Below are 27,951 nucleotides of genomic sequence, written 5' to 3' on the forward strand. Positions count from 1 at the left end.
AAAAGAACAGCATTTATCTGAAATACAAAGCTTCTGTAGCATTATACACTACCGTTCAAAAGTTTGGGGTCAGTAAGAATTTTTTTTTTTCATTTTTTTTTAAATAAATGAAAGAAATGAATACTTTTATTCAGCAAGGATGCATTAAATCATACAAAAGTGGCAGTAAAGACATTTATAATGTTACAAAAGATTAGATTTCAAATAAACACTGTTCTTTTGAACTTTCTATTCATCAAATAATCCTGAAAAAAAATATTGTACACAAATATTTTTGTACAATTGTACACATTAAATGTTTCTTGAGCAGCAGATCAGCATATTAGAATGATTTCTGAAGGATCATGTGACACTGAAGACTGGAGTAATGATGCTGAAAATTCAGCTTTGCATCACAGGAATAAATTACTTTGTGAAATATATTCAAATAGAAAACAGTTATTTTAAATTGTAATAATATTTCACAATATTACGGTTTTTAATTAAATAAATGTAGCCTTGGTGAGCAGACGAAACTTTTTAAAAACATAAAAAATCTTAGTGGTTTTCAAACTTTTGGACTGTACTGTATATTATATATATATATATATATATATATATAGCTATGGAAAAAATTAAGAGACCACTCCAAGTTCAGAAATCAATGTTAAGTGGTCTCTTAATTTTTTCCATAGCTATATATATATATATATATATATATATATATATATATATATATATATATATATATATATATATATATATATATATATAGTTTTAAATTCAAATATGTTACACAGAAATCAAACTGATATTCATGATATGACATTTAATAACAAATACAGTAATGCAACAGGTTTATAAGAACAAATGAAAAAGTTCAGCTTTGTGACAGTACTTCCAACAGGCTTTTGTGTATTCTTAAGATCTCAACAGTTTATATTTTGTTTTTAAGTGATGTCCAGAACTGTCCAAGTACAAATAAGATCCTTCCCAACCCTTACTGTCTGAGTTTATTTCTTTAATACTGACATTTACGTAAGGACTACAGTAAACTACATTAAAACAATTAAAGGAGTGAAAATTAAATAAAGAACATTTAAGGAGCACAAATCTGTAAGATCTTTGTTTTACATAATTTGTTACATTAGCAGCAAAACAAAAGCAGCAAGTAAAAATCATTAGGCCTACAAATGGAAACTTTTCTGCCATGAAATAAAAAGGGTAATTGCTCGTTTATATCTCAAAATTTTTACCTTACCCTCACAATTCAGAGTTTATTTATCTACAGAGTCGCAATTATCATTTTATTCCATGGCCGAAACAAGGTCCCATAGTTAGGCTACAAGCACCTCAGAACAGTGATACACAAATTCAGCTTTAAACAAAAGCAGAAATCACATGATAGTTTATTCGGTCACATTGACGGTCGTATCATATCTTTAGTTCACCTCGTGGAAACTGCTGGTTTGCTTCGTCAGTGTCAGACGGTTTCCGAAGCCGGTGTTCTGTCCCACGGTCTCTACGATACCATCTCTCTGGGTCAAATCACGCCTCCCTGAAACCAACAAACGTGTTTTAATAATCAGATATCATGTAGAAAAACGTTAGACAATCATTTTGTGTTAGGGTTGTACCAGTCTGAGTGTAGATGCACCACAGCCCTCCCATCAGGAACAAACCCAGCACAAACGCCGCAAACACGACCACCAGAACAGGACCTTCCTCTGCTCCTGAACACAGACAAACCACAGCGTAAAACATTCTGTGTAAAGACATTTTCCATCTGCTTGATACTGCAAACTGCTTTGTTATCACATTTTTTAATGTATAGACTAAATACACGGGGTTGTTACTCAAATGTCTACTGTTATTCTTGGGCCCTGTCCACATGAACACAGGTATCCAAACCACAGCTTTTTCTCTGCAGTTTGGCCATTCACCTACACGATTTTGGGAAACTCCGGTTGCAGTGTTGTGTAGACGGTGAAACTGGAGATTTTGGCGTGTGACATCGGAACCAGAATCAGTAATAACAGGCTTCTGATAGGTCAACATGGCTTTACAATTAGGGTTATATTGCCACCTGCTGGTTAGCATGCTCTTCACAGCACTTCATAGTAAGGCTGGATAAAACATATCGATTTCTCGATTTTAATCGATTCTCATTTTTACGAAGCGATATCGATTCACAAATCGGTTAATTTTGAATGTCAATATTATGATGTCGAACTGATTCCCCATGTTAAGTTTACAGCATTAGTTGAGAGATTTTTTCCTCGTGAAAATTTGCCATGTACTGTCCCTTATATATACACACAAAATAATTGATATTGAATCGAATCGAATTCAATCGAAATTGAATCGAATTGCAAGCTTGTGAATCGAAATCGAATTTTGAAATTTGTGTCAATACCCAGCCCTACTTCATAGTGTGTATTTGCCAACCTGGTCTCATAAGAGACGTAGCCTACCCGTGGGCACGTTTTTGCGAGACACAAAATTACGTACTGATGTGTATGTCTCGCTGCAGTTTCCAACAGAAACAGCGCTAGAGGCGGTAAATCGTCAATAAGCGTTTTTGCTCGTTTTCATAGGCTACATGGTTTCGATTACGGCCGGGGTCGGATTATGGATTAATAAAGATTTGTTTTCACGTCTCTTCGCACAATATTATGTTACAACCAGAGTGCACGATTTGTAAACAAACGTAATTTGGACTGTGCGTCGCTTGACCGGCTCTATTCGTTTCGCTTTTTTTGATTGTTATCAGCTTGCTCGGTAGCTCAGCTGAGTTGGACTTATGACGAGGTGGCGAGTCCCCCCTGCCTGGGTATGAATCCTGCGAAAGGCGAGTGACGGACAGTAAAAAAAGGGACCTCAGAGATGAGAGATCTAAACGAGCTGAAAAAAAAAAGGTATACGATTGCGGATGCCTCTTATGTCACGTTTGTTTTTTGTTAACGCTATCGGGTAGCTTTAGGCGTATCGGTGGGACGTTATTTTAAAATGCAACGGGGCGCAAATGTCAAATCAGATCACTGCGGCGATTCGTCTAAAAAGCAACGTCATAAAAACGTACCTGTATCAGTATCTGCTTCGGCCAAAAAAAAACCAAAAAAAAAAAAACACGCTTTTAGTGCCGCTCAGTGGACATTTCGCATCGAAACTACAGCGAAACGTACTACGCATCGGTACGTATTTCGCGACTCGTGAAAACGTGCCCATGGGTACGTTTTCGTCATGAGACCAGGTTGGTATTTGCGTTTTCATGTGGACGTGATTTTTTTTTTTTTTTTAAACAGAGGAAAAGGTTTATAAAGATACCTGTGTATGTGTGGACTAGGCGTTAGTTTACAGCAAAAAAGTCTTGCATATTCACAGGAAATATACGCTTTGCGAAATAAAGTGGATAATAGCCTATGAAAATTTATTTGAAGAGGGAATTATTAGCCAAAAATGTCACAACACAGAAAAATGTATTATTAACCATCCAGCCAAATTTGAATGATTAAAAAAATAATTAATTGATCAAAATCTTGAAAAAATAAGCAGTATTCTCTGCTCTCAAACGCTGGGGGTATGTCCGCTGTCGGCGCCGAAACCACACTCACTGGCGAGAAAAATGGCATTTCTCTCAACTTACTTGTCTAATAAGTCAAACATACTGATGCATATTTAACCCCTCCTTTTTGAACCGCTCACTCTTAGCAGGACTCAAACCCGGGTCCGCTGGAATGGAAGACGGGAGCTCTAACAAGGAGGCTGAAGATTGCAAAATGTAGGCTGTAGTAACTAACGGCAATGACAGTAACTCGTGATTGAGCAGGTGAGCCACTGATGCTAATACGCTGTAGTTATTATCATGTTAGGGGCGGGGCCATACATCAAGCCACTGTTTTAGTCCCGCCCAAAAAATCCAGAACACAGAATTGGTGAAAAACTTTCACAGCAGTGCCAAAGAATAACAATTTTTGGTTTTCCAAAGAACTTTTTAGAGAAATTATGCCATAAAAAACTTTTATTTGAAGAGAGTAAAGGCAAGTTAAGGCTGCTCTGTGCCTGCACAAAATTCAGTGTAAAGATGCAATGCTGCATAAAAGCCAGACTAAATTATGCCTGCTCTGACCCACCTCAGTTCCTAGTATCAAAGTATACAGTTACAATTGCTATTTAAATGTTTTTTGGCACCTCTGAGCAGCATTAAACAACCTGTGTAAAGACACCTAAATGCCATTTTGGAAGTGCTTCTGTGCCACCTTTGCAGTGTAAATGTAACAGTCACAGAATGAAGCAGGTGTAACACACCGTTGTGTTTGGGAGTCTGTCTTGACATCTCAGCAAGTTTACCTGAAACACACACAAATAGAACAAACACAAGTGTTACTTAAATTAATGCAAAAGGTTTGTGTGAATGAAAGTGCATTGATGTGTACAAACCAGCAGGGGGAGCCAGAAACCCAACAGGATATGTGACCAATACGGGCCGAGACAAATTTCTGTCCTCACACTGTACAAGAAATAGAAATTGGTCTAATTTCATTGGTCTAATTATGTACTAAACAATACCAAATTAATGTTTTTTTTATTTGTATAATTGAACACAATACAACTTCTGAATGAGTATAATGAAACATTGTCAGTATTGATTTATTTTCAGTGAGTTTTAAGAGAGTCATTTGGTGATTCAAATCTCATGGGTTATGAGACTGATTCAGGAGTCATTAAAAGAAAAGATTTATTCATGAATCAGACAAGAACTTATTGCACTTGTATTACAGTCATGTCCCATATAAAGTAATGACACATACAGTACCTGTTGAGAAGCATGTGTGTGTGTGAGAGCAGGTATCTGAGGACCCTGTGCACAGATCCGAGCGGCGGCCCCTGAGGGCCCCTCGTCTGCTGCACACAGACGCAGCCGGCAGTGCAGGAACTGAATGGAGTTATTATAGACTGGCCGCAGGATGAAACTGAAGCGCAGTGTGTTTGCACTCTTGTGTTCTTCATCCCTTCTCCTCCGTCTGCGTTCCTCAGGTTTCTTGGCTCTGAATCTGTCAGGTCTCTTGTGTTTAAACCGTCTTGCTCTCTCATCTCCGCTGCGGCTCCCTGTCTGTCTCCAGCGAGGGAATGGCCAAGACTGTCCACTGACGTCTTTCCTGTCAGTCTTCTCATCTTCCTCATCTCCGTCGCTCTCTTCTTGGTCAATTTCTGGGCTGTCTGTTGTTTCCTGGGTTTCTCTTTCGGGAAGTGTGAAGGAGGGGTCTGACGGGCAGGAGTCTTTGATGATGGACCAGCCGCCATGAGCCTGCGGATCCGAGAAAGGAGAGACCAGACACGACTGGAGCTCCACAGCCTCCGCAGCACCAGAACCCACCGAGATCTGACAGAGAAACAGAGAAATTATGTTCATCAAACAGTGCAGGACTGTTTTTACACTAGACAGGAAGAAAGCAATGTGAAACTGCCTCTAGCAACCACATAGCAACAGCCAAGAAACTGCCCAGAACACCCCAACAGCCACATAGCAACAGCCTAGAAACCACACAGAAACATAACAGAAGCCACATGACAACAGCCTAAAAACCTCCCAGAACACCTCAGCAGTCACATATTAACAGCCTAGAAACCACACAGAACACCCTAGCAGCCACATAGCAACAGCCTAGAAACCAGCCAGAACAAACCAGAAGCCACAGAGCAACAGCCTAGAAACCAGCAAGAACACCCTAGCAACCACCAAGCATTAGCCTAGAAACCTTGTAGAACACCCCAGCAGCCACATAGCAACAGCCTAGAAACCACCCAGAACACGGCAACAGCCACATAGCAACAACCTAGAAACCACCCAGAACACCCCAGTCTAGCAACAACATTGTAACAGCTTAGCAACCTCCCACAGCAGCCTAGCAACCACCCAAACACAGAAATCATATACCAAATGCTACATAGCAAGAGAGTAGCAGCAACCATCCACAGCACCCTAGCAAACACATGGTAACAGCCTAGAAACCACATAACAACATAACAGCAATCACATTTAGCAACCCACCTTTAACAATCTTAGAAACCTCACTTTTTCTTCAAAAAAAAAGTTGTAGAAATGATGAAATACAGCCTTGCAACCAGCCAGAACAATCACATAGAAACAGCCCAGCAACCTCCCATAACACTGTAGCAACCACAAGGAAACAGTCTAGCTATCCCCCCACAACACCCTAGCAACCACCTAATAACATACTGAAACCCACTGCAAAAACCGCTGTTCTTACTTAGAATTTTTGTCTCATTTCCAGTCCAAATATCTAAAAATTCTTAGATCAAGAAGCATTTTTTTGACAAGTAAAAAATATTTTCTTGTTTTTAGGAAAAATAAGTCAATATTAAGTGAGTTTTTCCTTAAAACAAGCAAAATAATCTGCCAATGGGGTAAGCAAAAAAATCTTAATCCAAACTGAAAACAAGATTATATATCTTATTTTTGGTTTGAAATAAGATTAATTTAGACTTATTTTTCCTGAAAACAAGAAAATAATTTTTACTTGTCAAGAAAATGCTTCTTTATCTAAGAATGTTTAGATATTTGGACTGGAAACAAGACAAAAACTCTAAGTAAGAACAGCATTTTTTTGCAGTGTAGCAATTTTAGAAACTTTTTTTTTCAGGCAAAAATTTTAGAAATAATAGAAAACAGCCTTACAACTCTCACCTCTCACTTTTTCCTCAGAAAATATAAAAATCAAACACTATCAGTACATAGCTTTAGTTTTCTATCTTTACTATTCTTAATTTCTCATATTTAATTATTGTAATCTGGTGGCCTTCATTCACAAGCCCCACATGGCGACAGGAGTCTGAGGTCCTTGAGCTGGTTTAATCACATTATCAACTCCAGCTCCATCTATCATCTGCTCTGACCTTCAAGAAGCGCCGAAGCTGAAAGCACTGACCTGCACGTAGAGCCGGTCATACGCGCTGATCACGCAGGGCCCCACGGGTCTCTTCTCATAGGCCTCGGTCACGAACAGCTCCATGGACAGCAGGGGAGACGCGTGGGCTCTTGGCACCCAGGGAGGAGCCGCTGCTGGACTGAGACGCAGAGCCTCCTCGGGCTGGACGGTCGGAGTCACATCTGTTGGACTCATGTGAGTGGACAGAGACGAATTACAGCTGATCTGAGCAGAAGCACACCAGAGGAAAATAAACTTAATTTAAAGGGAAAACTTTCTGTTTTTGTTTCTTTCTCAATTTTCTGATCCCATTGGCAGATTTTTTTTTCACCTGATCATCTTTGTTTCTGGCTTTTCTTTGCAGTAAATTATGTGTTTTGGTAAACACTGTTGTAAAGACCACAAACTCAGATAAAAAGCCAAGAGTCAAACTGCCCAACTGAAGAAACACCGATCACAGCAATGGTGACCAAAAATTTTCAATAAATCTCTAATAAATATCTAATCTGTTAATAAAAATTCTGTAGATGAAGGACAGAAATAAATTAAATCTGGTTAGTAATAAGCGAAGCTGGTAATGCTGTTTATGGAGTTGTTTAAAGGGTTAGTTCACCCAAAAATGAAAATAATGTCATTTATTGCTTACCCTCATGTCGTTCTACACCCGAAAGACCTTCGTTAATCTTCGGAACACAAATTAAGATATTTTAGTTGAAATCCGATGGCTCTGTGGGGCCTCCATAATTATGCAGCAATGACACTTCATCTCTCAAGATCCATAAAGGTACTAAAACATATTTAAATCAGTTCATGTGAGTACAGTGGTTCAATATTAATATTATAAAGTGACGAGTATATTTTTGGAGCGCCAAAAAACAAAAAAAAATAACGACTTACTTAGTGATGGCTGATTTCAAAACACTGCTTCAGGAAGCTTCGGAGCGTTATAAATCTTTTGTGTCGAATCATGATTCGGATCACATGTCAAACCGTCTGACTGCTGAAATCACATGACTTTGGAGCTCCGAACAGTTTTAGTACATTAATGGATCTTGAGAGAGGAAATGTCATTGCTCCATATGGAGGCCTCACTGAGTCTTTGGATTTCAACAAAAATATCTTACTTTGTGTTCCGAAGATGAACAAAGGTCTTACAGGTGTTGAACGACATGAGTGTAAGTAATAAATGACATTATTTTCATTTTTTGGTGAACTAACCCTTTAATCTCCCTCCAATGAGATCTTCAGAGATTGATTCAATGCCATTACCATTGAGTTTTAAACATTAATTGCGGGTGCAAAAGTGATTGACACATTAACATTGATTTAACATGGTTTCAATGGTTGCTTGCAAACAAAGTAATCATGTAGCGTTATAAAATTGAGGTTAAACCACTGAAGTTACATGGGTTACTTTAATAATGTCTTTACTACCTTTCTGGACCTTAAATGTTGTGCATTAGGTCTCTGTGGAGGGACAGAAACCTCTCAGATTTCATCAAAAATATCTCTTTTTTTTCTGAAAATGAATGAAGGTCTTACGGGTGTGGAACGACATGAGGGTGAGTAATTAATGTATTAACATCTGATATGATATTTCATTTTTGGGTGAACTAGCCCTTTAATATCTTAAGTCATTTTGCTTCTCAAGTTCATGTATCTTTATGTAAGAATGTTTAGATATTTGTACTGCAAGACAAGACCAAAACATAAAGAAAAAGAGAAACATTACTAATAAATAGATTTAAAATAAATTATGTTCTTTTGAACTTTCTATTCATCAGAAAATCTTGAAAAATTGTATTTTTGTGGAAACTGTGATCAATTTTTAAGCAACACACTGCTGTGTATGACAAATGCATTATATTTTTACTCAACCTGTTAGTGATGTCTTCATTATTTAATGTATGTTTGAATAAATCTGCCATGAAATCATTTAAATGTTTATATTTAAAAAAAATAATGGAATTAAAAATTAATTGTAGTGCGTCACTAAAATTCATGAAATAAATAAAGTCTAATGTTAATACAGTAACACTTTACAATAAGGTTCATAAGTTTACATTAGTTAACTACACTAGTTAATATGAACTTATAATGAACTGCACTTCTATAGCATTTATTCATCTTTGTTAATGTTTATTTCAACATTTACTAATACATTATTAAAATCTTGTTAACATAACACTGTGAAATAACATGAACAAAAAATTAACAACTGTATTTTCATTAATTAACGTTAATGGATATTAGTAAATACAGTAACAAATGTATTACTCATGGTTAGTTCATGTTAGTTAATACATTAACTAATGTTTAACTAATGAACCTTATCGTAAAGTGTCACCGTTAATACAATTTAAAAAATGTTCTGTTTCAGCCCAGAATTTTCATTTCAGTGTATCACTAATAATGAAATGTTTCTTGAGCATGAAATCATCTAATTAAAATGAATTGTAAAACTATTTCACAATATTACTGTTTTTACTGTATTTTGATCAAATAAATGCTTTGCTGAACAGTAGAGACTTCATTCAAAAACATTAAAAAACCTTATCAATCCCAAACATTTGATAAAAGTAACCCAAAACACTCTTTCCATCAGATGTTACAAATTAGTAAATATGAGCTTCAAGTTTCCATCACGGTTAGACAGCGAGGCAGTGCACAAGGGTTTGAAACACTCACATGGACAGCCAGTGGACTCATGACATCCAAACCCTCCCAGTCCGTCTCATTGCTCAAACCCTGCTTCCACAGGAACACCTTCAAAACACAATTCAAGTATATACAAGTAAGAAATGCACCCTTTTTCTTTTAAAGTGCTTCCATTTCCAAACCTGATAATGGTTTGTTCTGTTGGATTTGGTACAGTGTGACCCGGGTCATCTGTTTTTGGTTTGTGGTTACAGCTGACACGTTTATGCCTTCATATACAACCACACAAACTAACAGAGCAACAGCGAGCCGGCGTGACCCAGGTCAGTTTTAGTTACAGAAATAAACACACTGAAGTGCTATTTTATGATCATTTTATGGATCTTGACAAAACTGTAGTCACTATGAACTGATGCTGGATTGAACTGAATTAGTTTTTCCTGTAATTTTAAAATTTGTATAATCATATTTATTATAATTAAGTTTAATAATGTCTCTGTCTCTCACTTACCGTGTTTGTGTAATGAACTCTTCCATTCACTCCATCCATTTCTCCTTCCGTCCCGCAGGAAATGACTGGGAAAACCAACAGGAAATGGCTTCCGTTAAATTCGGCCTTGCAGTCGCGATCTCGCAGGGTCACTGTCGTCACTGGCGAAATCTGTGTGTTCAAACAATTCAATTGGTCAAATACACACCAGTTCAAAAGTTTTATCTCAATAAAAGATTCTAATGTTTTTGAAAGAAGTAGCTCATGCTCACCAACGCTGCATTTATTTGATCAAAAATACAGTAAAAACAGTGAAATTTTTTTACAATTTAAAATAACCATTTTCTATGTGAATATATGGAAAAATGTAATTTATTCCTGTGATCAAAGCTGAATTTTCAGCATCATTACTCCAGTCTTCAGTGTCACATGATCCTTCAGAAATCATTCTAATATGCTGATTTGATGCTCAAGAAACATTTCTGATTATTATCAATGTTGAAAACAGTTCATATTTTTGTAGAAAACTTGTTCAGGATTCTTTGATTAACAGAAAGTTCAAAAGAACAGCATTTATTTGAAATAGAAATCTATCCATTTCTATTAAATCTATTACACAAGGTTATGGCTGTTAGGGCAGGCATTGTATTTTGGACTCATTTTATCCCATTTCCTTGAATGACATTATTAGTTTAGTTGGTAAGATGAAGCCGTCCCAGAGCCCTGTGGATATTTTACCTACCTCTCTGTTAATGAAATCCATTACATCTATTGGCCCGTGTTTGGTTTCAATTATAAACCTATCTCTAAGACTAGGCCAGGTTAGTTGCTTTAAACATGCTGTTGTTCAGCTTCTCTTGAAAAAGAGCAATCTTGATGCTACATCATTTAACAATTATAGGCCTATTTTCGAAACTTATCTTCCTGTCTTCAACTGAAGAGGGTTTCAAATGATAACAGATATTTTGATGTCTGCTGATTCTGGTGAATGTTCTGTGCTGGTCTTGCTGGATCTTAGCGCAGCGTTTGACACTGTTGACCACTGCACTCTGATTGGTTGACTGAACTCTCTGATGGGCACATCTCTGGACTGGTTTTCTTCTTATCTTTCTGACAGGAGTTTTTATGTATCTATAGGTTCTTTCATGTCAAAATCAGTTTCATTGTCCTACGGTGTGCCAAAAGGTTCTGTGCTCGGCCCCATGCTTTTTAACCTGTATATGCTTCCTCTTGTCAAGATAATTCGCAGTTTCAAAATAATATCTTATCATTTTTATGCTGATGACATTCAATTATACATGTCTTTGAGTCCTGATAGACTAGACAAACTGTCTCTTTTGCAGGATTGTTTAGTCTCCATTATCAATTGGATGGCAGACAATTTTCTGCAACTTAATACAGATAAAACTGAGGAGTTGATTATTGCCCCGGACAACATTACCCCTAAGATTAAGCAGGCCACTGATGGTCTATCATCCTCTGATTGTGGTGACATAAGAAATTTTGGTGTCATTTTTTAACAGTCATGTAAAGTCAGTAGTTCGTTTCTGTTTTTTCCATCTCCGGAACATTGCTAAAATTAGATCTATGGTTTTCGAAAAAGGAAATGGAGATGCTTGCTCATGCTTTTATTTATTTCTTTTCATTCTTACAGAATGCAGCTGCCAAGCTTTTAACTAGGTCTAGCAGGAGGTCATACATTACTCCTGTGCTTAAAGCTCTTCACTGCCTTCCTATTCATTTTAGAGTGCATTTCAAAATTTTAGTTATTACTTACAGGGCCTTGCATGGTCAATATATACAGTATATACAGGATCTTTTACATGCACACACCCCTGGTTGGTCTCTGAGATCTTCAGGCCAAGACCTTTTAACTATCCCCAGAATATGTCTTAAGACAAAAGGTGATTGTGCTTTCTGTGCAATGGCTCCAAGACTCTGGAACTCTCTTCCTTTAAAGTTGAGAACTATTGGTTCAGTGGAGTATTTTAAAAAACATCTAAAGACGCATCTTTTTGGACAAACTTTTAATAAACTACTCAATTTGCCTGTTTGTACTGATAATACTGTAGAGTATATTTATTTTTATTTATGTTATTTGTTATTTTTATTGTAAAGCACTTTGTGACCCTCCTTGTCTGTGATCAGTGCTATATAAATAAACTTTACTTACTTACTTACATATTTTAGATGGCTTTACTATGGAAGCTTGTTTCCAATATGGAATAAAAAGAATTAAATAAGTAATTGACATTTTTTTCAGAGATTCCAGATATAAACTCAGAATTTTGAGATATAAACTTAGAATTGCAAGATATGCACTATGCAATCACAAAGTAACTTCTCATGATTAAAATAAAATTATTTTTTAATAAAAAAAAAAAAAACCCTAATCAACAACAAGAACAAAAGAATTCAGAGAATAAAAGACTGTGAGAATAATATGTCAGAATTGTGGGATAAAAATTTTTGTATTTCATGGCGGAAACAAGTTTCCATAGTTTTCTGTCACTTTTATCAATTTGATGCATACTTGATGTATAAAAGTAAAAAAAAAAACTCTTAAATCTTAAACAGATTTGTTAACATGTTTTGTACTTTTTCAACAGAGAAAGAAAGAAGGAATATTTTCACCGATTTTGGAACATGCAGTGTGTTGGTTACCTGCAGCATCTGTGTATCCACAGTAACAGAAAGAGCTCCGCCCTCACACTGCCAGCTGAGCGCCTCTCTGCTTCTGTCTGTCATGATGACGTTGTCCTGCGGCCGCTCGTCTGAAGGCCTGACCTCAGGGCCTGAGCATCACAAAAATGCTTTGTCACAAACCTCATTGAGCGACTTCACTGTCTACATAGGCAGCTGAATACTTTTTAAAAAATAGTATGTGAAAGCATTGACAATATGTGATGATAAACAATTAAAACAGTAGTATGTACCATTCGTGCCACATGAGTTCATTATGTTATGCAAATCGCGCCCAGTTAACATGAACAGTTATTATGGATCCATCTGCCATTTTCGCTATTGTCCTTGCTTGATGGCTTCACAATAGCCTACCTGTAGAACGTCTGATGATTCGGCTGTGCAGCTCCACGACATTAATACTGCCTAGAACATGGGCTGGTATATGTAAATTTTGGGTATGTAAATAATAACGTGTTATTAATTGTTATGTTGGGATTCGCCTGTTTTTGCATGAACGAGAGTTACATAAGAAGGAGGAAACAATGGTGTTTGAGGCTCTCTGTATGTGATTACAATGTACATAACACTTATCATTTAACTATGCCGTGGTAAATTCAATTTTCAATTCTATGGCACCTTTAAATGAAAGAATTCACAGGTGAAAAGGGTTATTTAAATAGCTATTAGACATCACAATATATCTGCAGTTGATTGATCCTATTAAGAATGGCAAACATTTTTTGTATTACAAGTTTTCTGAAATGTTATGTTTGAATATGCAAATAAGGCATTGTCTAATTACCTATGCACCAATTTGCACACATAAGAGTTAAAGGTTTTTACAGAAGGGATTTTTGATATCTCTTTTTATAACTCCATTAATCAGAAAATACACGTCAGCAGACAGACAAAAACACATTTTCACCATGTTTTTAGGAATAAAATGTGCTATAAATCATTGAGAATGATATATGAACAAACCCCTCAGTAAAAACCTTCAGAATATAGATATGAATAAAACTGTAAGTTTTGGTGTGTGTAAGTGATGCTGAAGTGGAGGAAAAAACTCGTAGGCTTTAAAGATATGTATTAAAATTGAAAAATCTAATAAAATAAATATTTAAAAAAATATATTTTGGCAAGTGTAAGTGTTTTCTTTCCACTAGTCTGAAACAACACATTATGAAAAGCCAAATAGCACAAAATCACCTTCATGCATTGCATTGTGGGATACAATATCTCACACAATGTGAATTATACTTTTTTTTTAAATTTCACCCACCTTTTCCACCTCCTCTTAACTTGATCACAAAGCGATTGGCCAGATCAGCCTCGGAGTATGAGGTCACTTTGGGAAAGCCATTCTGATTGGCCCATTCTAGAAGATCAGGGGTGCTGTGGAGGTCAGAGTTCACGGTGCTGGTCATGCTGAGGTCGGGGGCTTGCATTTGGTATGGTAGACTAACGCTGTTGGACGACTGAAAGAGAGAGACACAACTGAAGAAAGTGTTTGGAAAAGTGCACAGGTAAAAATAATACACATTGATGAAGTCCTGCCTTACATAGACCCTGACGTGACCCCTGACCTCTGGAGCAACCAAAGCCCAGTTGACTGAAACGGCACTGCTGAGGATCAGAACAATCCTGTGGTAACCTGAACAAGCCACTGGGGGCAGCAGAGAGACAGACACCTCCACCTGCAAAGAGCTGAGACAGAGATGATGTTATTTTCAGACCTTTTCATCAATTTATTTTTCACAGCATCTGTGACGGGTTGTCGATTATGATAGAAAATTAAGTTATTATTGTCATTTTTATGTATGCTTCTTATTTTCCTTTCAGAGTATACCCATATTTAATTTAAATACATTTATCAATTTCTTCAATTTGTTTTTATTACATTTTAATTGTTATTCATTTACTTCTTATGCACCCTTTTATGAGTACAAATTTGTTTACAATATTTTTACGTTTATATATTTTATGTTAATCAATCATGTTAATCACATAATTTTGTCAATTTTTTATGCAAAGTACTTTGAATTTCCATCGTGTCCAAATATGTTATATTATTGTTAATTTTTATATATTATCTTATTTAAACATTTATTTTTATTTATTATAGTCCTTTTTATGTATGCCTGTTAATTTTCTTTAAGCATACACCTTTATTTAATTTTAGTTAATTTATCAATTACTTTCCAGTTGTATTTCTTACTTTTTATTGTTATTTTGTAAATTTTTTTAGCTTCTGCTTCTCATCTCATTCTGAGAGTTTTTCCACACAGGCTTGAGAGCTGAACTCACCCGCACAGGCTGGAGCCTGATGACCACAGCCGGATGATGTGGACCTCCATCTCCTGTGGCCCGTCTGATGGCGTGCAGCCATGAACGTCCTGCTCCTGCATCTCTGAGGCCAAATAGTTCTGCGACAGAAAGAGAGATCGCAAGCGGCACTCGCTCGGCATGCTGGGATCTGCAGACGGTTTGGGAACAGCATTAGGATGAATATTATCGCAAAGTATCATCCTGCATGTCCGTGTTTGTTCTCACCCTCTCCCAGACGAAGGTAAACACGGTTTGCGCGTACAGTGTGTGTGAGCGATGAGATGGTGGCGTGTCGCTGAAGAATCCAGCGCAGCAGGACTCGAGGCCGCCGCGGCAGAGACGGAACCTGCGTCACGCGGATGGACATACTTGAAGACTCGGCCGTGGAGTTAAGGGACACCTGGGAGAGCAGGTGAACATCCAGTGTTGGGAAAAGTTACTTTTAAAGTAACGCGTTACAATATTTTTACTCCCTAAAAAAGAAACTAATTAGTTACTTTTCATGGAAAGTAAGGGCAGGAACACACCAAGCCGACGCTGACGCCGACGAACTAGTGGCAACGGAAGCAGACTTCGGGGTTGGTTCACGTCGGCAGCGTTTGGGTCCAAAGTTGCCCTGACTCACCAAACCAACACTCGACAGCCAAGTAGCACGTCCGTTCTGCACCTGCGCAAGATGAAATGCCTGTACGAACCAGCAGGTGGCAGTAACTGAACAGAATGATCAGATGGCCCAACGGACCGACGAGCTCCGACGGTGATTCAACATGTCGAATTGGCTGGAAAAAAGGACCAACTTCAGCCGATGGTGTGGAACACACTGAGAAAACTTAGTCGGCCGACGAACAAAAACTGCCCGACGGTCGACTGTTGGCTTGGTGTGTTCCTGCCTTAATGCGTTTGCATTACTTTTTCTTACCTGGGCTAGGCTTGCTTGTTTTTTAATAAAAAAGTTATATTTTTGGCAAATATAAAGGCCCTTTTACACCAAAAGTGAGATGAATAAGCCTCAGGCTGAAGGAAATGCATATTTACACCTGTACAGTAGAGGGCGCAGCTCAAACAAACCTTTCAGCTGTGCTGCCATTCTGGATTGCAGAAGAATAGAATGCAGAAGAAGAAAGTTCAACATTCTTACTTCGGCAATAAAACAAATAAGTAAAAACATGAATATAGATGGGGACAAGGGAGGCATCAGTCAATATATGGGAAAACAAAGCAACTTTAATTACTTATTTGAAAAAGTAACTCAGATATTTTGTTGTTCATTTAAAATTAATGCATTACTTTATTCGCTACTTGAAAAATGTGATCTTGTGTTACTTGTAATGTATTATAATGCAATAACACTGAACAACGGAATTAATTTTTTTCATAAATCTATCAAGTTCGCTAAACAGTCAAGTGGCGCCCTCTGCCACTGGCAGTGGAACTGCATCACACTTCCTAATCAGGCAGGAAGTGACAAAAACCTAGTGTCAAATGGCCTATATTTCTGTCCACATGAAAAGCAAAACAGCATTTTAAATGACTGTAGAAAGTAGAAAGACTGCAATAGCATTTTCTTGTAAATCGTTTTACATTAAAAAATTAATAAACAGTAAAAGAATGAATACAAATAGCATTAATAATAAATAGTATTAGTATTAAAAATTAATTTAAAAAAACTATAATAGTCATGTGAATCACACATACCTGCACCATTACGTTGATGTTGTGCGGCAGTCCCTCATTTTCCAACACCCACCGCATGGCATGCTGGGAGCTCAGCACCAGAATCACTGGCCGGTTGACAGGCTGAGAGATGGTCAAAGGTCTCAACACCACCGTCACCTGTGGACAGGACACCTGAGTGGGGCGTGTGCACATCAACACGACCAATGAGCGGACAGACGTCTTATACCTGTTTATTGGAGGCTTTTCCTATAGAAATCACATGGGTCTCTTTAGCTCCGCCCTCTCTGGCCGCACAGCCTGTTCCCGCTTCGAAGCGCTCCAGTTGAGCCTGAACGGGATGCAGCACCCCCACAGGCCACATGGAGCATTGCAGCTCCCTGCTGGACACTGACACACACAGATTACTGAAGTACGGAGCCCTGCACATGACATGCAAGAAAAAAATAAATAAATTGTGCGCACGATTTACTAATTCGTTCCCTCGATTTACTAAATTGTGAGCATGATTTAGCCTACTATTTTTTTCCTGCATGTCATGTCCGGGGCTCCGTACTGAAGGAACACTGTCATTGAATCAATTAAAAAACAAAAAGTTTCAGATAAATATTCCGGTGCTGTATTTTCTTTAATTGAAACCAGAGAATTTGGTATCGTTGGTAATCAGCAGTGTTATTTTATATACTATTATAGTTTTTATTTATATTTTGAATTAGCTTTTATTTTTAGAATTCTGTTTTCATTTTAATTTAAGTAATCTTTTTAGTAATTTTGCTATGTGCTATTTTTTTACTATTTAGGTTTAATTTTTAGCCAATTGAATAATTATTTAACTATAACAACGCTGCGTATGTTTTTAGTACCACAGAAAAACCTTGTTTTACTGTACTAGGGTATCACCATGGTACTTTTAGAATATCTTAGGGTCCGTTAACACGACACCGTTTTCAACTAAAAACAGAAAACGTTTTATGCATTTTGGCTGATCATTTAAGTGACAAATGCATTTTGGGGGGCCTGAAAATGTAAACTTTAAAAAAAATAACGGGTTTCAAAGTTTTTGAAAAAGACACCGTTGTCATCTCCGTGTAAACTGCAAAAATGTGAATTTTTGAAAACAGTGACATCATGCACATGCGTATTATGTGTTCAGTCTATAGGCGTGTGGTATTTCTTTACAAAGTTACATCACCATCTACTGGCCTGGCAGCAGAATACAGTGTTTTTAATTGTTTTCGCAAATATGTGTGAAAGGGGATCATTTTGACAGCATTGTCGTCTGTACGTAAAAAATGCAACGGAAAATCTTTTCTGTTTTTAGCACAGTGTTGTTGTGTAAACGTACAATTAAAGTACTATTACTATATGTAATTATTAAAATGATCATTATTACATTGCCATCTACTGGCCTGGCAGCAGAATACAGCATTTTTAATTGTTTTCGTGAATATGTGTAAACAGGGATCATTTTGACAGCATTGTTGTCTGTACGTAAAAAATGAAAAGGAAAAACTTTTCTGTTTTTAATACATTGTTGTTGTGTAAATGTACACTTAGAGTACAATTATACGGAATTATTAAAATGATAATTATACATAGGTATTACCTCTGATACTGTACCATGGTACCACCACTGTACTCCAAAACACACACGTGCTAATACTCACTCACACTTATTTAACGTAACAGCTTACGTCCAACTCAGAGACGCAAATGAAACTCACAGTCCAGTCATACACAGCGCAGGACACTGTTAATGCATTCACACACTCACACACACAATCACCACACATCTACTCAAGCTTTCACATGCACCCTTGAGAAATGTGTCTGGCTGCTCTCTCTTTCACCTGCATTACAGAAACAACTGAAATAATCACAGCTTTATAATCTTTTGTACTCTGTGTTACCCAGTGGACATTTTCAAGTGGATTTTACCTGCAGTTCCGACCACAGCCAGAAGGAGGCAGAGTAGAACACCGACCATCCAGGGCATCATCATCCTTCAGCACTTGACAGATTTTAGACACAGAAGAGTTTTACACCGACATACTAAGATAAATGGAGGGATATGAAGAGAGATAAAGACAGGGAAGCAAACTCTAAAAAATGCTGGGTTAAAAACAAACTAAGTTGGGTTGAAAATGGACAAACCCTGCAATTGGGTCGTTTTGTTGTTAACCCAGCATATATTTGACCAAATGTTTGCTGGGCAAGTTTTATTTAACCCAACTATTGTTTAAAAATTATTATATGGCTGGTTAAAAATGAACCCAAAATTAAAAAAAATCAGACACATAATTACTAGAGGTAACAATAATAATATTTAAAAGGTGAACATTTATTAATGAGCAATTTAATTGCTTATTGTCTAATTATTATTCATTAAATGTATTAATAAATGTTCATTTATTAAACATAGCCTATTAATAAATGTTAATTTCCAACATACTTTGTACAGTACAGTAATTTTTGAACAATAGTTGAGTTAAATAAAACTATGCAGCAGGTTTGTCAAAACAACATTTGCTTCTGGGTGTTTCAATCCAACTTGGGTTGTTTTTAACCCAGCAATTTTAGAGTGCAATGTTAAGATTTTTTTAAAAAAAACTTTTATAAAGTCATAAAGTAGCTTAAAGCATTTTCAGTTTAGCAAGACCGAGACAGATACAAAAACAAGAAATTATTAAAGCTTAATTATTAAAGCTATTTTTTTAATGACTTAAAGGGTTAGTTCACCCCCCCCCCCAAGAGCAACTCTAAGATGCATATATATAATTATTTATTAATATAAATAATTTATTAAGAAACAAAACAATTCTGCACACAACACTATAAAATAATCTGAATAAGCCAGCAAAAGACATTTTAATTAAACCTTAATTTAACTTCTTTCTGATTCGTAGCTTTATATATTTTCGCTAATAAGTGTATTACTGGTTTCTCCTAAACCCACCTGCAGCAAGTCTTGGACCTAAATGACATCCCCGACGCGTCCGTTTGCTCGCTCACCCGAAACCCCCAGCAGAGGACAGGACAGCGGTATCAGCTCCTGGAGGGACCCTTGAATGGACAGTCTAGACCCACAGAAGAGTTCGTATAGGTTGATCCGTTGTCTTCTGATCGGGTGAGAAAAGTTCGGGTCAGCTGATGTAGCGCGGAGGGGGGCGGGGCCGAGCGGTGGGGAGACGCGCGTGCTGGAGGCGGGAGGAGAGAGTTCCCGCGCACTGAACTGTCTGAGGGAGCGAAAGATTAAGAAGATGAAGAACGAAGAACAGGTAGACAAAGACACAGAGCGATTTCATTTGGCGAGATTTTAAATAAAACCACACAACTTTTGAAGAGGACAACTTACAAACCAAAAGTGAGAGAAAAGCCGAGAGACAATAACGTTTTTTTTCCCTGACAAAAAGTGCTGTAGTTACCGCACTGTAGCTACAGTAGTGTCAGATGATAACGGTATATTTTGATATCTAAGCCAAATCATTATTGTTGTACCATATCCAAAACATAATTTGGCTAATTTTTTTATCCCCACACTGATGGATAAACAATTTATATTGATGCTCAAGGTGTTCATAATAATTCAGCTAAACACTTGGCTTAATCATCTTGGTTTAATGCTGATAGGAAGAAATATATTGACTTCTTATATCAATGTACAATGTTCTAATTAAAACGGTGTTTTAGTTATTATTTTGTTTTTGGTCATAGTGACCATTTCTTTGGATTAAATGTTTGTTTCACTAAAGAGCAGGTGAGGTTTGGGCGCTGCTAAAATTTCCAAAAGTAAACCTTTTACCAAAATACTGCCTGCTCTTATCTCCATGGCAACTGTATAAAACTGAAGCATTATGTTATCCGTAACTTTGATAAATGCATTAGTCAATGTAATCACAACCAACTATGTCCGTCATTGAAAATTACAGTCAACTAATACCAAACTGTTTTGTTTGACCACTCTCAAGACCCATTTTAGTAGCTTAAAACTTTTCCTAATGGTATGGCAATATATATATATATATATATATATATATATATATATATATATATATATATATATATATATATATATATATATAATCATGAAGTGTCAGATTGATGCTTCATGATTTTTCCTAATGGTATGGCAACAGATATATATATACATCCTTCTACATCCTTTGAGATTCTGGGACCTGAAACATATAAAACAGAAAGTTTTATAGTTAAAGTTAAATTGCTCGTTATAAAGTAGAACTAAAGTGAACCTTTTTTTTTTTGTCCCTAGGAGTCTTTCCAACATGAAAAAAAAAAAAAAAATGCCGCCAGATAAGGTAATTCCATCTTATCTACGTTATTGAAAATTATTAGTCAATACTGAATATAGAATCAGAAATAGATTATGACTCAATGGGTAAAGTTGTGTGAAGAAAGTCTTCTTTGTTTTCAGTTATTTATAGACATAAACACTGTTCATTTTACACACACAAATCTCTATGATGCATAAAATAATATTTAATTGGCTTTCAGATTTCAGACATGTCTTTCTGTCTCTGCATGCAGAAAAAAAACAACACTGTGGATTTCATTCTGGAAAAGCATCACGGACGTCATGAAAATATAAGGTAGCCTACTGTCAGTGTTTTACGTGTTTTCAGAGATCTCATCCAAACTGCTTCTGATTGCCTGTGATATGCAATTGATTGCATTTTGTAACGCAGAAATGGAACTAAGTCTAAGTCCAGGGGCTGGGGGCGGGGTTATCGTGACCAACATGAATCTTGTGACCGCCATTTTTGAAATAGCAGCTAATCGAGCTAATAGCAGCTCAGTTGTAATCTCCGTCTATATACAAATTACGGCGAGCTGTGTTTGGATGCTGATGTTCGTTCGCAAATCCATGAACATCAATGGTAGCGAAATGTCCACAGTTGTTGATGGAAGGCTTGTTCGAGATGCATTTTGTAGCAGCGTGGACCGATCGGCGGGTGACATCGGAGCGTTTGTAGAGCATACGACTCCTTGTGCTTCTGGATTGTTCTCGCAGGGCTTTGATGTCATGCGGAGATCGCTCTACCAAAAATTAGTATTATTTTCCAAAAAATGTGTTTTACCATTAGCAGCAGTCATTTAGGATCATGGCCACAGTTTCTCCCTAAAGTCAACAATCTGAGGGAATCTGATTGCTGATTGGCTTTGGAGGACTTTGGAGGATGATGTAAACACACACACAAAAAGACAAAAACAAAAAGAGATATTGTGAGGATTGTAAACAACCTTACCAAATATAACAAATGGTCATTTTTTGGAGTCAGCAAAAGACAGACATGAATGTTATCTTCACCTTGAGCAAAACATGATGGAACAGTGAGCTCCCGTCTGCAGATGAACAGATTATTATACTGTTACACAAGTTAAACATCTTGATTGTCAAAAACTCAAACACACTGTTTTGTAAAGCATCTCAAGGAAAAACTGTTTCTCAGTCACAGTGTTTGCTAAAACAAGCATTGATATTACTGTTGCTCTTACTTAGGGTTAAGTATATGAACTAACACTTAAACCTAATTGTTTTACCTTGGTATTTTAAAAATCTAAAACCTTTCAAATGCACAAAAGGTTCTTTATAGTGGAAAATGGTTCTTTAGAATATTAAAATGGTGACCCTCACTGAAAGGTTCTTTGGGGAACCAAAAATGGTTCTTCTATGGCATTGCTGTGTAAACAAGAGCATACTTCCAAACATTTAAAGTTCAAGAAGTTGTCCAGACAAAGACAAATCTCAGACAAAGAGTACAATATTTGTTATGAGTTTTGCAAAGACACTCCTATCAAATCAGGGATCAACTGAGTGGAAAAAATGTACAACCTCCACAAAACATTTTATGTGATGAGACCAAAACACACCTGAGCCTTGTGAACGAATCCGACCCACATGACTGGCATGCAGAATGAGTCGGGAATCTGAACCAGCTGTTGCAATCATTGAGAGATATTTTAAAAAAGCATGCAATTCAATTACTTCTAGGGTAAAATAGACTGGTCTGATGATGTTCAATTATCGCATGTCAGATGTTTTGGCTAGTCTGGAGTGAGATCATTTGGACTGTACTTTTTCATTTTGTCTGAGTGGCTTCTCTGAATTGATTCATTGTAAACTACCTGGAAAACAGCGAGTGGAAATTTGAAAGATAAATGTTCCCTACTCTCTTTCTACTCTCACATTCTCTATAAGGTTTCTCAAACTTTTTTCAAGGACCTCTTTCATGACCCCTTCTGTTTGAGTAATCAAATCAAAAAGGACCTTCAAGATGAACTGGAAACTGCTTTTTACTGTATTTATCTTGATAAACCAGGTGTAAAAAGGGGCCATTGCACCAAAGCAAGATACTTAACCCAAAAGCAACTAAAATGAATGCACTGTTGGCCATAAAATTGCCATGTTACTAGAGTTTAATGAAACGTGACTTGGTTGGAAAAAGCCAAATTATGGAAACACAAAGAACAGGAGCAATATCAAGAAATCAGATAAACAATTAGTCATTTAGGCCATGTTCAGACTGCCAGAAAAAAGCTCTCAAGATGGGCTTTTAAAATTCTGAAGAGCAAACAAACAAAAATAAACATGAAATCTTTTTTTTTTTTTTTTTCAAATCTGTTTCACACCACATATGTAGATTAAAATGCAATTCCAATCACTGCTAGACACTCTGGCTGCTTCAAATCAGATTTCAAACTGTCTTTTGCATCACTCTTAACGCGGCACACAAAAACATTTTATGGTCCAAAAATTTCAGCATTTTCCCGAGCGATGGAGGAGTTCTGCACCACAACTCAACAGGGTGCTAATGTGGAGAAAGAGATGATGCACCTCCATTTTTCCTGCATCTGTTTTGAAAGCCTCGTCACATATGTGGGTACGCCTATGTCATTACCAAAGGAACCCATGCATATTGGTTGGTTGGACCTACAAATCTAATTGGGTCACTTTTAGAATTTTAGAAAACAATTAATACGGACAGTCTGCCTGAAAAGATCTGATTTGAGAAAAACCTGACTTGCCTGCAGTCTGATAATAGCCACAGTCCATCCGAGAGAATAAGATATAGAAGTGTAGTTTGTTCACAGGACATTATGACCTTCTTGTTTACAGCTCTGTATTTTGGTCTCCATGGATACATTTTCCCTTTCTCGTTTGGCAATAATAAAACATTATCTCAAACCATCCCTCTATCATGTTTTAAGCAGTAAAGTTCGTCACAGCACAGTTTCAGTACTCTGGTTCATTCTTGCTGATGGTACTGCCATGCTCACATTGCTGTTTTGGAAATAAATTAATGGAGTTGGAGTAAATTACTTGACAGTTCTCTTTTACATTTACATTTATTTATTTAGCAGACACTTTTAAGGTGACTTACAAATGAGGAATACAAAAGCAATTAATCTTAAAGAGGCAATAAACTGTTTCAGATCTTACCTTTCTTGTGTAGATGCCTGTGTGAGACTGGTCTCTTTCAGCTTTCATTCATTTTCATCCTGCAACACTCATAAACTTCAGGTTTTGTCCTGCTTAATTGAGGTTTCCCTTAATTTAATTACTTTTCTCTGGTCACTAATTTGTTAATTTTTCCTCTCTCTTTTCTGTTTAATTATATAAAAGAAACTATCAGAAAAAATAATTGTGCAACCTCCATTGTAAATTAAATCCCAGAACGTAAAATTTTTCTCCACATTAAAATTAAACCTCATCTCATCTACTCTTTTACATGAATGTGTGCATGTGTAGTGGAATATCAATCCCAAAAAATCCAAGAGTTGAGTTGTTTAATATAGTAATTTTCAGGCGTAGCATTTCCATAATTAGTCAAGTTCCAGTGAGCAAGAAAAAAACAACAACTAAATAATCTCTAAAAATACAAATCTAGAAGTCAATGATGCTGCAGACTCTCATTTCATTAATGGGCATGCTCATAACAGTGAACTCATACATACTCAAAGATCCCACCTGACAACAGTGTTTTCACATTTCTTTCAAACTATCTGGCGCCCTTGTGTGGTTAAATAAGTGTATTACAGAAGTAAACAGTCACTGAGTCATGTGCTATAGACAGAAACATTGGTAGAAAAAGAAGACAGAGAGAGATGAAGGGAGAATTCACTAAGACATTTCACTGGGGTCAGTACCATGAAACGACTGCTAGTCAACAAGCTCCCACAGAGCACTGCAGTGATGACATATTTTTGTAGTTTGCATCACCCTGGTTCCATTGGCTTTTGGATTTGCTATAATTTATGACACAACGCTTAAGGCTCTGGTATAATTCAAACGAAATTGAAGAACGAACTGATGTGACGTCATTTCGGACAAAATCAGGCCAAAACTAAGTTCGTTTTGTGTTCTTGTTGGAAGTTCGAAACGGCTAGCCAAAGCGAACTTTCAGGAAAAGTTCGCTCCAGCTGCAAAACACTTTCATACTACCATTGGTCAGTGACGATAACATAATAGGAGGTGTGCCCTGAGGGAACGCATCTCTTTTGACTCATTTGATCTGTAGTTCGTTGAGGTAAAAGCTCCGTGTGTGAAAACATGAACACACTGGATAGCCGCTTTAAAGTACAAAATGAAGTTGTGCTTGTAAAAAAATGAGGCACTAACACTGTTTTTCATGTGTGATACTGTAAGCTGCTTGATTTTAAGCAATCTATTAAATAAAGTGCTATATAAATAAACGTGACATGACTGGAGTGCTACTTTGCAGAGCTCGTGCTAACATGCTGTTATGATCAGACGCTATAATAAATGCTTGCTGTTTTCTCATTTTTGTTACTGAGAAGAAAGTGCACGGCACAAATTTACATATAACTGTCGCTTTCAGAAATGTGGGCAGCGTCAGATATTTGTTTACAGTATATCGCTGGTCACGCATTTCGAACTTCGTTTTACCCCTAAACAAAGAACGAAGAAGAACTTTGTTTGAAGTATACTGGGGCCTTTACCCACCATTGACGAGTTTTTCTGGAAATCCATGTTTTCACAGCTATACGCAACTTTGAAAGAGTACAGAATCTCTACACAAACGACAAAAAAGCAGAAACAAGTGATAGAAGCATTGCTTACTCACAAGTAAGCTAACGCAAACATTAAACAGCATATTAATCAAAACTGCCTAATGTTAACGAATGAAATGTCGACTCATGAAGAGGTTTAAGACTGTGAAGCTTTGGGGGTGGTCGATTTACTCCATCTACTATTCAATCATCGTTCTGAATCCGTTCTAGACGTAGTATTTGGCAAAAACATGATTTTCTCAGCTTTTTGTTCAAAATGTTCCTTTTTTTAAATGAAACTTAAGGGTACATGAAACTTAAATGCATAAAGGTAGAATAAAATGGGTTTTTTTGTTTGTTTTGCTTAAAAGCAGAGGCTCTGTTCTTTATTTTTATATATTGTATGTTCAGATATGCCTACAACAAAATATTCTGGGGGGCATGAACGTTTTGTGAAAATGCTCAAAATAGCTGGCGTTGGCTACTTTAAAAAAAAAAAAATGCTAGCGGGAAAAGAGTTAAGCTTCCTACAACTCTTTCAGTTTTTATTTAAAAACATTTTCCTTGAAAGTTTGGTTAGAATAGTTTGCAAGAGCGTGACTATAAACACAAACTGAACTAGCAAGTAGATGGGATCACCTGTTTGACATGGCGTTTAATGTCACGACAACCTCTAGTCCTGTTTAGACACTTGTTAGCAACTGCCTTTTTCAAGACAAGTAAAAGCTTTTAAAAAAGGGGGTATTATTGATGTATTTTATGTTGCATCATAAAAAGTGAAAATATCTTTGAAAATATTGAGCTTGTGTTTACCACACAGTAAATTATCACTGTTAAATTAACACTGTTCGGTGTTCATATGGGAACCACCGAAGCAGTTAATTAGATACTTAAGTATCTTAAGTATCTTGAGTGATGATTGTTTGATTATTGAAGAAGGGAAACACAAGAACTACAACTGACTTCCAACCACAGCCTTAGACAAAATCAACTATAAAGATATTAAATCTCTCTTATTACAAACCAGACTGATTTTATTTCTGTCATTTTTCTGCAGTTCTTTTTGTGAATTGATAGGTTTAGATGTTGATGTTTTATTGAAAATATTATCAGTGTTTTATGTCAGTTTGTGGACTTTGTAACAGTGTTTACAAAGTGATTCTGCTCGTTATCATCAGTTGTCTTCAATAATCGAACAATCATCACTCAGTTAATCACTTAACTATCTAATTAACTCTAACTCTGCTTCGATGTTACTTTTAACACCCTGCTGGTGGTTCCCATATGAACACAGAGTTAATTTAACACCAGGGAGTTTACTGTGTACTGACCTTATTTTAGGCATTTAACCAAAAACCCATTCAAAAAACTCATTGACTTCAAGGTGATGGAACTGAAAGTGCTAAAATGCTCGTTTCTGGGTTCTGGCCTACAAAAATACATTATCCCTGCAGCACTCTATTCATGAGATTCCAGTTGACTACTTGGGCGTCTGGTGCTATGGATTTGGGGTCATGTCATGAACAAGTCTGATTGAAAATCCTGCCAAATAGGACAAGAAAACTTCTTGGCCACCAGCTTTCAGATACACCACAGAACTTCACATTATCTGGATTCTTGAATCTCTTCATGTATGATGTACCTTCTACAGTCATCAGAGGCGTATAGCCTGTCAGCGTTCCCTGTTTCACTGGGAGGTGCGTGAATCCTCACGATTAGCACCCTAGATGGGAACTAGGGTGCGAGAACCATGCTAGGACGTTACAGCGGTCCACATCTCCCACACCTAGCAGCTTCAATATGCATCCTTGTGCCCTAGCAGAAGTCCGAGACATAGTCGAAGTCCCTGAAGTAGTCTTGGTCTTTGCGTGAGAGAGTCCGGCGCTCTCGAGGAGGTGTCAATGTTGGAGCCTCATTTGTGAACTCGGCATCGAAGTTACTGACGTCTTCTTTTCCTGTCAAAGCAGGAACAAATGGTGGAGGAACTTTTCGCTGCAAAAGCGCATCCCAGTCCATATTCTACAGAGAAAAAAAGAGTCACATTGTCACTAAGATCGTAACTTTGTCTTTATTGTATGGAGCCCCTAAAGGGACATGGCTATGGAGAAAAATATGAGATGGGAGGAAAAAAAAAATATTTTAATGCATTTGTGTTCT

The 27,951-nt window shown here is 36.9% G+C and overlaps 2 protein-coding genes across 7 annotated transcripts in view; both read right to left on the reverse strand.

The window, feature by feature from the left end:
• Positions 1 to 738: 738 nt before the first annotated feature.
• engl (endoglin, like) lies at positions 739 to 20,024 on the reverse strand. Of its 5 annotated transcripts, none has more exons than XM_067381170.1 (17): positions 19,721 to 20,024; positions 18,703 to 18,775; positions 16,994 to 17,154; positions 16,786 to 16,923; positions 15,316 to 15,490; positions 15,070 to 15,238; positions 14,325 to 14,469; positions 14,045 to 14,240; positions 12,742 to 12,872; positions 10,099 to 10,248; positions 9,618 to 9,695; positions 6,930 to 7,154; positions 4,796 to 5,362; positions 4,420 to 4,489; positions 4,288 to 4,329; positions 1,617 to 1,712; positions 739 to 1,537 (listed from the first exon to the last, which is right to left on the reverse strand). In XM_067381170.1, the coding sequence occupies exons 2-17, from the start codon at positions 18,764 to 18,766 to the stop codon at positions 1,422 to 1,424; spliced, it is 2,523 nt and encodes an 840-aa protein (XP_067237271.1). In that variant the 5' UTR covers positions 18,767 to 18,775; positions 19,721 to 20,024; the 3' UTR covers positions 739 to 1,421. The 5 variants fall into 5 exon arrangements, 3 of the variants coding, with proteins under 3 accessions (XP_067237271.1, XP_067237270.1, XP_067237272.1); XM_067381169.1 differs by having other exon boundaries at positions 18,703 to 18,816; XR_010894570.1 differs by lacking the exon at positions 739 to 1,537 and adding an exon at positions 1,927 to 2,401 and having other exon boundaries at positions 1,616 to 1,712; positions 2,649 to 4,329; positions 18,703 to 18,816.
• A 3,762-nt stretch (positions 20,025 to 23,786) lies between these two features.
• pkn1b (protein kinase N1b) overlaps positions 23,787 to 27,951 on the reverse strand; it is a 44,141-nt gene continuing 39,976 nt past the window's right edge. Inside the window, exon 22 of one of the 2 annotated variants that reach the window (XM_067381168.1) lies at positions 23,787 to 27,813. In XM_067381168.1, coding sequence (XP_067237269.1) covers positions 27,610 to 27,813 — 204 coding nt within the window. In that variant the 3' untranslated portion in view covers positions 23,787 to 27,609. The remainder of the gene's footprint in view (positions 27,814 to 27,951) is intronic. The other variant, XM_067381167.1, reaches the window with a different exon arrangement.

The sequence above is a fragment of the Chanodichthys erythropterus genome, chromosome 3, assembly GCF_024489055.1.
Source record: "Chanodichthys erythropterus isolate Z2021 chromosome 3, ASM2448905v1, whole genome shotgun sequence".
NCBI classification, from domain to species: domain Eukaryota; kingdom Metazoa; phylum Chordata; class Actinopteri; order Cypriniformes; family Xenocyprididae; genus Chanodichthys; species Chanodichthys erythropterus.